The sequence below is a fragment of the Fulmarus glacialis genome, unplaced genomic scaffold, assembly GCF_000690835.1.
Source record: "Fulmarus glacialis isolate BGI_N327 unplaced genomic scaffold, ASM69083v1 scaffold11496, whole genome shotgun sequence".
NCBI classification, from domain to species: Eukaryota; Metazoa; Chordata; class Aves; order Procellariiformes; family Procellariidae; genus Fulmarus; species Fulmarus glacialis.
Genome location: NW_009218773.1, coordinates 12190 through 21688, shown reverse-complemented (window position 1 = coordinate 21688; position 9499 = coordinate 12190). Strand labels below are relative to the sequence as shown.

The window sequence follows — 9499 nt, the reverse complement described above, 5'->3', positions numbered from 1 at the left end:
GGGCTGTTTGGTATGAGATGAGAAATTGGCTCAGAAAAACAAAAAAAAAAAAAAAGGAATCTAAACTTAGTCATTGTTTGGTTTACAGAATTCCTCCTATGCAGCATGGGATTATCCAGAGGGCTATTACTTAATTTTTATGGTCACTGGGAGTCTTGGGTTTTCAGATTATTTAATTTATTTAGCTGACGTGTGATGCACGAAGTCTGCACGACAGAGCGTTCTCTTTGTAGGAAAGAAGAAATGAAAATAATTGCCCTCAATTTATTTGCCCAAAAATTATATCCGAGTTTTCAAAACTGCCAATTTCTGCTGCTTTCCATGACTATGTATAGTTTCATTATGGATATTACATGTTAAAGAATTGTTGAATTTGCTATTAAAACAGCTGCTGATATTTTGAAACTCGCACTCCATTCACTAACTTTGCTTTAACAGAAACCTGGCAAATGAAGATGTGGTTCATGGTGTGTTTCTATTTGACAGACTTTTCCCCTTCAATACTCACATTTTAAAATTTCAAATCACTTTGCAAAGTTTGTTTTTTGTTAGGCAGGACTTTTTACAGACTGGGGAAATAAAAGCATGTAAGTTAGCTGCGTTCCCAAGGTCATGCGAGGCCAAAACTTGCTCTGTTACTCTAATGCTATGAGAACAGAACTGGGCACAAAATATCTATGTGGAACTTGAATCTCTTGCTTCCTCTTCTGGTGCTTTTAATTACAAAACCATGAAAGCTTATTCTGAAGACTGCCATCAAATTAATTAACCCTTAATATGCATGCAGTTCTATAGGAAAAATGTTTTGCCTTGAAGATAAATTTTCCGTGAATCATGGTACATGCAATTTTTGGCCTTGTCTGTATGGATGGAAAAACTAGTTTTTGTAAATCTAATATGGGTAGCATAAACGTTGAGGGGTATTTTTCTTTTGTGTTTTTGCAGGTAAACGACCTCTGCTGGCATGTGCGCTGTCTCTCATGCAGCGTTTGCAGAACGTCTCTAGGAAGGCATACCAGCTGTTACATCAAAGATAAAGATATATTCTGCAAACTTGATTATTTCAGGTATATCATACAGGAATATCATTTTATTAGATAACATGTTTCACTCGCTTGTTACTTTTCACTTAAGCTGCAACTAAAACGCACATTTAGGCTCTTTGGTTTTCACTGGCTTTTATTTTCAGTAGTTAAACTCTGACATTTCTTGCTGAGGGACTGGGGAGCCCCCGAGTCTGTGCAGTGTAACACCTGCCAGGTCTCCCCCTCTGCCCCTCCGTTGTTATGCATAGCTACTGCATTTATACAGTAAGTTACTTCGGCCCGCGTGGGGGGCAGGGGGGGAGTGAGTCAGAGTCCCTGCCACGGTAAGGTTGCAAAGCTATCGTACGTGCAAAGAATCATCCTTAGGTAACGCCGATTAAGAATACAAGGTAGAGCTGAGATGGTATTCTCTTTGGACTAGCACTCCGCAGGTATGAGGCTTAGGGTATCACGTGGAACTACAAAAACAACCCAGAATAAATCCCGTGATCTTTAAAAGCAGCTTTGGGCAGCTGTACCTTTCTGTGATCAATTTGATTTGGAACATGAAGCATTCTTCAAGATTAAGGTCTAATCCTGTAAGGAAGAATATTATTTATTCATGCTGGTGTTGAAAGTACCCATGATACAAAATCTTGAAAGCAGCAAAAAACTTTGCTGCTGATTTTGGTGTGATTGCTAGTACTTCCTCAGACCAAACTATTGACGGGATTCTCCCCTGTGTAGTGAATGGATTATGTCCAGCTGGTCAGTTCCGACACTGAAAGAGAGGGAGGGGGTGGGGTGAATACTGGGAACTTCTGGAAGAGCAAAGTTTTGTAGGACTTCAAAAAAAAGAGCTTAGAATCTGCGAAGATTTTCAGGACAAATTCCTATCTGCATAATCAACATATCTTGGTGGCTAGTTTCCTCTTCAAAGAGAAGTGTTCTACTGCAGTAATGTAAATACTTGCAGATATTTGAATTTCTTTTAAAATCATAATGTGATGGTAATTAAGGAAATAACTATGAAGATACAGGTTTTCCCCCTTCTTTTGCTGAAGGGGACCAAATGATTAGTGAAGGATGATGGAGCTAAATATAACAATTCAGACTACCACTAGAGTAATGTGAAATATATTTGAATAATTGGGAGAATTTTGAACACAAAGTCAGCTGTTTCCATCTCCCACTCATAGCTTCTTAAAGAGTAATTATCTTTATAAAAGGAAAGATGAAGAGTTGTGAATTCAGGTAGCAGTTAAGATGTTTCGATTTCACTCCTTGCCGTATGAAAACATTAACTTCTGTGGTTCAGTAGTGGTCTTGCCTTAAGCTATCAGATACAAACTCGCTGATTTTGTTGCAATAAAGACAGAGTTACGCTGTCCCCTCATCCCTTGTGGTCAGCCCCCTTGCTGCAGGTCTCACCCCGGTCGCTTCTAACCCTCCTGGAGTCACGCTTTGCCCGAGACGGTTAGCGCCTGTGCCTTCACCCTCCTCTTGCCGGTGTTTTTGCAGGCGGTACGGCACCCGCTGCTCCCGCTGCGGGAGGCACATTCATTCTACTGACTGGGTCCGAAGGGCTAAAGGAAACGTGTACCACTTGGCGTGCTTTGCCTGCTTCTCCTGCAAAAGACAGCTTTCTACTGGAGAGGAGTTTGCTTTGGTTGAAGAGAAAGTCCTTTGTAGAGTACATTACGACTGCATGTTGGACAATCTGAAAAGAGAAGTTGAAAATGGTAACGTACTGCTTTTGTTAAGAACTATGTTTGTGGTTTAGTTTTAATTAAATTGTTGGGTTTTACTTCATCTTCCGTATTAAGAGGTAATTACCTAGCTTTACTAAGGCTGGAAGCACAGGTTCTTGAATTAAAATAATGTGCAAATTACCCAATGTTTTAATTTTTTTTAAGTTTGTATAACTTGTTTTCTATCCTAAGGAAAAGAAAGCGAGAGTATATCTAGTTGGTAAAATATCCTGCTGGATCTATTCCTTCCCTCACTTGCAAGGGAGTCAGTTGGGGTGCAATGGGTAATGGTGCCAGATCAATTTAACTTTGAACAGAATATGGCTTTTTTTAAAGTTGAAATTCAGCTGGCCAAGTACTGTTGGTTATTGTTGGAGGACAGTCTGACTTACGAATAACATCGTTTTGAATGTTTAGCAGACGGTGGTGTTTTCTTTTTAATGCTTCAGGTAATGGGATTAGTGTGGAAGGAGCATTACTAACAGAACAAGATGTTAATCATCCAAAACCAGCAAAAAGAGCTCGGACCAGCTTCACAGCAGATCAACTCCAGGTAGAGGCAGTGCTAAAAACTTACATAGTTCAGGTTTATGCAGGACATAGGTGCTGAAGCCATAGGAAATCGGATGCATGTGAGGGGAAGGAAAAAGCTTGCATGCTTTAAACTATTTCATAAACTATCAAGACACAGCATGTTTCTGGAATTGCTTGTTAGCTTCAGCAGTTTAATATGAAATAGTTACTCTTCAAGCTTTTTATTTCCCTGGGGGCAGCCAGTAATTCTGCAGAGTGGAAACAAAAAGGTTGTTCTATTTTGATTGCTCGATGAAATCTATTTAATCAGGCATTTACATCGCTACACATAATAAAGACAAAATATTTTTAGAATTATGCAATGTGAAGAGTTGTGCTAAAGATGGGTACTGTATATGATTTCAAGACATTAACAGGATGGAAGTTTGAATTTTGTTGTAATACACAATAAGGGCTGCAAAAGATTGTGTTCTCAAAACAGGTAAGCAGCGTGGGTTCCTGTTTATATTCATGTGAACGCAGGCTGACTCCCGTCAGTGACTGTTCCTTGTTTTGCTTTGGTTTACAGAGAAGATGGGGAATAGTTGCGCATTTATTTCTTGATTGCCCTTTTTCCTCCTAAGACGGTTCTCCTCCATACTTGCTTTTTAGATCTTGTTGTAGTCTTGGCTATACTTCTGTACACCAGGAAGAGAGACTATCAACAGGGACTCATCTTTACTTCCTTCTCTTCTCCTTCTCCCAGCCCTTCCAAAATGCTTCACGTGATGATTTCCTCAAAGTGTCTTTGCCTGTTAAAAATGTACTAAAGTCATTGTAGTCTTGGTGTCGTATTTCAAGACCTAGCGTCAGTGTCTAATGCTGCCCATTTTAGGAGAAAAAACCCACTTTTTTCATAGAGCTGGGTGGAGTGACATACAGGGAAAGTGCATTTGAAGTACTTGGCAGCAATTCTTGTTCTGTCCGATTTGTTCTTGAACATGCGTTATCGACGTATGTTTTTCCAATATCCCCTTACACTAGCTCAGCCGCTAGTTCTGTTCCTTTCCATGGTCAGGACTAGGGGAAGCAGGAGCTAGGAAGCCTGGAAGCACCAAATCGAAACCCCTCCTGTAGGGTCAAGCCTGCCCTGAAGGGGGGAGGAAGGGGGGGATTGCCTGCATCTGCTCTGCTTTCGAGGTTCTTGTCGTGCTGCTGCCTTGGCAAGAGTTAGCTCTGGACTGCCTCAATTAAGAGTTATTTCACCCTCTGGATCACCGCTTAAATTAGCTTTCTAGGGAAAAACACCAGGACTAGGGCCAGCTCCCCATGAAAGGGGTAGTGGTGAGACCAGATTTAGAGGTTTCAGCCTGTAGTGGGAAGGAAGCTGTGGCTTTCTAGCTAAGCCTTGCTACTCATCCCTGCTTTCAGTTTATAACGTCTTTGAATTTCTGGTCACACATGGCCACTACACCATTCTTTTCTACTGTCTCAGTCCGAGTTCTGTTTTGTTGGCCTGTCCTCCTCGTTTGTGGTGAAAGCAGCTGAGAAAAACTAAAGTTGAGGTGTAATAACACATGAGGCATTTAAGCAGTGCTCTGTAACATGGCATGTGGCTGCTCAAATCTTGGTTTGCTATTTCAGCCATGACTGGAGACAGAATGTGTTGTTAACACAAAACACGCATGCTAGCAATAACAGGGCAAGGGCTCTGGACATCAAGCTTGAACTTCTGCGAAAGGGAACTTTCTTTCCCAGCAGTAGCTGAAGGGGAGCTAGGCCCAGCCATCAGAGTAGGAACTGTATTCAGGGCTTCTTCCCGACTGCTGTCAGTGAAACTTCCACGTTCCCGTCTTTTCCTGTTTTAAATAGATTGTAACCTACTTCAGCAGGTGTTTGAGATCTCAGGGCCTCGTGTTAGCTAATGACACTTGCTGTCTGCTCAGTGCATCTGTCTCTGTGCCTGTCCTTGATGCTGGTATAAGACTGCTTCCAGCAAGAGAAGCATCAGAGGGATAAGTGACTGTCAGAGTGGCAGCGTGTAGTAACACACCTCGTGAAGTACTTGTACAAAAGGATGCCCGTGCTTTTTGATGTCTTCGTATGAAACAGTAGGAAAGTACACAGTTTCAGCATTTCTGAACGTGGAGAAAAGTAGTCTGAATCTTCGAAGATGAAGCTAGGCAAAATTTGCAGACCATCAAGGAACAAAATCCAGAAGTGAGAAACTACGGTTTACTAAGTTGCTGAAGACACCCTGCAGAAATCCATGAAGCCTTGCTTCCTGAAATAAGGTAAACTCTTACAGGCTCAGGAGGCAGGCCAAGTTGACATCTACTTCCTCAAAAAAATCCTAATGACAGGTGCTCTCTTCAGTTTTCTGTAAAAAGATGAGAGTAACCAAACGATTACATAGTGTGCAGGTCAGCCAGGGTGGAGCCTCTGCGTTCCTCAGGGCAATTAAAGGTAAACAAGGCACAAAGTGCTTCCCAGTTGCCTGCATCCTCCATGCAGCTGAAAAGAGGGTTAAGTCGCTCCGTATAATGCAAGATGCAGGTGGTGACTGCCAAGTTCAGAGAGGTGGATCAAAGCTCATTCCTTCCTTATGCTGTGCACTATGGTCTGCTGCTATAGACCTTTTCTTTATCAAGCATGTTTGAATTGCTTTGCAGGGAATTTTCTCCCGCAGTCCTTTTAATGCAATCATAACAGAGCACCTCCTCCATTTTTTACTACTGCCAAGCAGAATTAATTTCTTTCTTTTCTGGTAAATGTCTCAGTTCAGTTAAGCATAATAAGGGGCTTGTATTTTGGCTTTGGGGGATTTTTTTTTTTTCGTCCCCCCCTTAATGTATTGGGGACTGTCTGGGGACTAGTGATTACAACAATTTCCTAAAACCAGGCGAGGAGTAGGACCACGGTCTGAGAGAAGTCTCTAATGCTGCTCTCAGGACTGCACACACAAAACTGCAATCTCTTATCTTGCCTTTTCAGGTTATGCAAGCACAGTTTGCTCAGGACAACAATCCAGATGCACAAACGCTTCAGAAACTGGCAGAAAGAACAGGCTTGAGCAGGCGTGTCATACAGGTAACTGTGCTAAGTTACTGGACTAACAAAGTCTGGTACTCATCCATTGGAAATGCTTAACGACAATTTTCTCCATGTAGTTATTCTGAGATGGAAAAAGATCTAACCTGGCAGTTTTAACGTAACTTCAGACAACATCCTTAGTCAGGAATAGGTCTAGAACAAACATGTTAATTTGGAAAACTTGCTGTATTCCTCTTGCACTTTGTGTGGAGGATTAATAATCTTTCAGGAAGAAACTTCTCAGCCTAAATATATAGAAATTGGCAGTCTTCTAAATATAAATTCCTGACTTTAGCAGCCTGTTCTTAAGACCTGCACTCTTTTTGAAAATGGCTTGTGGTATGACACATTAGGAGTAAGTGAGTATCTAGTGACCTGTTCTAGAGAGCAGAGTTAAAATATATACCCATGCCATCCAGAACTGAGAGAAACACAAACTTAGAATCTTTGCTTGAAGATGCCTCTCAGCAAATATCATATGCATGCTCTTTTTATACATAAATATGAATTTTTATATAATATAAATTATACATTTATATGTTTATATAAATAAAAATAAGTTTGCAGTTACCTTGGCTCATTCTAGCCTGGAAGATTGACAGAGCGTTTCTATAGAAACGAGGTATCTGGCAGCTGCGATCAAGCCTTAAAAAAGCGGAAGCTTGCACACTTCTCAATGTGAAAAGGAAAATCGGTATCCTGTGTGAAAAACCTGCTTCAGTAGTGTTCAGGCACGGTTTTTTCCGTCTCCCATTACGTGCCCGGGCAGCGGTGCGGGGCTGCGGATGCCGTTGCTCAGCCTGCCCCGGGAGCCGGGCCTGTCCTTTGTGGGCTGCTGGTCACTGCAGAAGCTTTCCTGACGGGACCACGCTTGTTTGAGGCACCATGTAGGCGTAGAATGAATACATCTTCATTTGGACTGTCGGTGTTACGGTAAAGGCCCAACTAACTAACTGAATTCAGCTGAAGTTAGAACTCTGAGGTTTTTATTACGCTACTGTTGAAAGAGCATGCAATCTATCAACATGATGTAAATTCTTCCCCCTTTTCAGGTGTGGTTTCAAAATTGCAGAGCACGCCATAAGAAACATGTTAGTCCTAATCATTCATCTACTGCTCCTGTCACAGCAGTTCAGCCCTCCAGGCTGTCTCCACCCATGTTAGAAGAAATGGCATACTCTGCATACGTACCCCAGGACGGGACTATGTTAACTGCTCTACACAGCTATATGGATGGTAGGTATAACAACTTTGCCTATCCAAGTAAAATCATTATTGACTGTAGCAAGAACAGTTTACCAAGTACCGATTAAAGAAACTTAATGGATTTTTAATTTGTAGTATTCTTCATAGAGTATCTTAATAGTGTACTTGCTATCTACACCTCATTACGAAGTGTGTCTCTTCAAGCAGTAGCCCTTCACTGTAAGAGCGTAGCTGAAGATCTGGGTATGAAGACCACTTTTTGTGCTTCCTCCAAACTATGCATGCTAGTAAGAAGAAATCAGACACTTCTTAAAACCTTTGTGCCACGTGTTTAATAATATCTAATTTTAATGAAAACCGTTTACCACCCACTCCCTGACTCCAACCCTGAGGACTGTAGGTATCCTCAATCCAGCAGCTTCACTGAAAACTTGAGCTTCCCTCACAGTAACGCTTGTGGGGCAGCCTGGTGGTCACAAGTACGTTTCAGTCATTGCACGTCTTACCACCCAGCAAGTCAATGACTTTGGCTCGTATTTGTGACTAGGAGAGACTGTGGAGGTTTTGGGAGAACTAGACTGAGCCGCACACGTGGCCTGAGCTTATTTTTCTCCAAAGCAGTGGTGTAAGGTTGGGGAAGTGTGAATGCTGGGCTAGGGAAAACAGAGCATGCTGCGGTGGTTGGGACCAGTGAACGGTTATTACCCAATGGGATTTACTAGCTTATAATCTTTTCCTACCTCCGATGAAGTTGACCAGTAAATATTTCTGTTTTTGTAGCGCATTCACCTACAGCTCTTGGACTCCAGCCTTTGCTACCCCATTCAATGACACAACTGCCAATAAGTCACACCTAATTCCTTTCTGTCAGGGATATAAACTATTAAGGATGTAACCTTAAGTCATTTATTGTGTATTAAAAATATCATTGGAAAGATATTAATGTTAACTTTTTATTTAACATCTGAAGCATTTTCAAGATCGTTTTTGCTGCCCAGGTATGTAAGTATATTTAGCCTGCAAGACACTTTTATGGATTCTGCATAAATAACTATTACATTGTTTACAAGCCTTATTAAACACTTTTTTGTATTGTCTGGAAGTAGTCCACTCTAGTTATGTGTGTGTTAATTTATTTGTCATCAAAAGAGCACTTTGCCTAAAAGAAAGGACTGACAATTGTGCAAAATGTTTACAATTCTTTGTGAAATTGTAGTTTATCATTAGTTTGTATCTGTAAGTTATTGCTAAAAGTATTACTTGTATTTGAGTTGTATACAGCCTATATGTTAAAGCTTATTTCTGTGAGTTTACAAAAATAAATTTTGGTTGCAAATATTTTCAAAATGAACTGAATAAAGTTACTGCTGTAGCATGCTAAGCAAAAATGTTGCTGTGTTTATGGCTGAACTGGCATCATTTGTGAAGTGCTTAACTTGAATCTTCAATTTTAAGAGAAGGTCCCTGGTACACTTAGTAAATTACACCAAACTCAGGAGTGTTCTTATCTGTCTCAATTGATCTTAAAAATCCTTTAATCGGCTTAGATGGGTCTTGAAACACACCAGATAGGTACTACTTTAAAGTAGGTATAGGCAAAACAGTGCTGCTCCTGAGGGTGCACACCTGCAGGGTGAGGGAAATGGTGGATGATAGGAGAAATTTTTAACTGTGATTTAAGTCGGCAAGTGGAGAACCTAAGTTTGCACCTCCTTTAACATTTTGAATTTTTACTACTTCTGCTTCTGGTTTTTTCGGTGGTTTTATCTTGCAATTTTGTTACGCAGGATGGTAACTAACATGCAATACTTAAACAGAGTCCGCATTTTTAAAGTAAAATCTAGTTCAGTGTTTTAACTGACCTGTATCAAACTGCATATGAACAGAGATTGGAATGCAGTCAAATGCACA

The 9499-nt window shown here is 40.9% G+C and overlaps 1 protein-coding gene across 1 annotated transcript; it reads left to right on the top strand.

Moving 5' to 3' along the window:
* Positions 1-945: 945 nt before the first annotated feature.
* Positions 946-8976, top strand: LHX8 (LIM homeobox 8; the record flags this gene model as incomplete). Its single annotated transcript, XM_009580149.1, has 6 exons — positions 946-1067; positions 2547-2767; positions 3226-3329; positions 6284-6379; positions 7435-7618; positions 8369-8976. Coding segments are annotated over 6 exons (804 nt in total), but the record flags the coding sequence as incomplete, so codon positions are not given.
* Between the last annotated feature and the right edge of the window lie 523 nt (positions 8977-9499).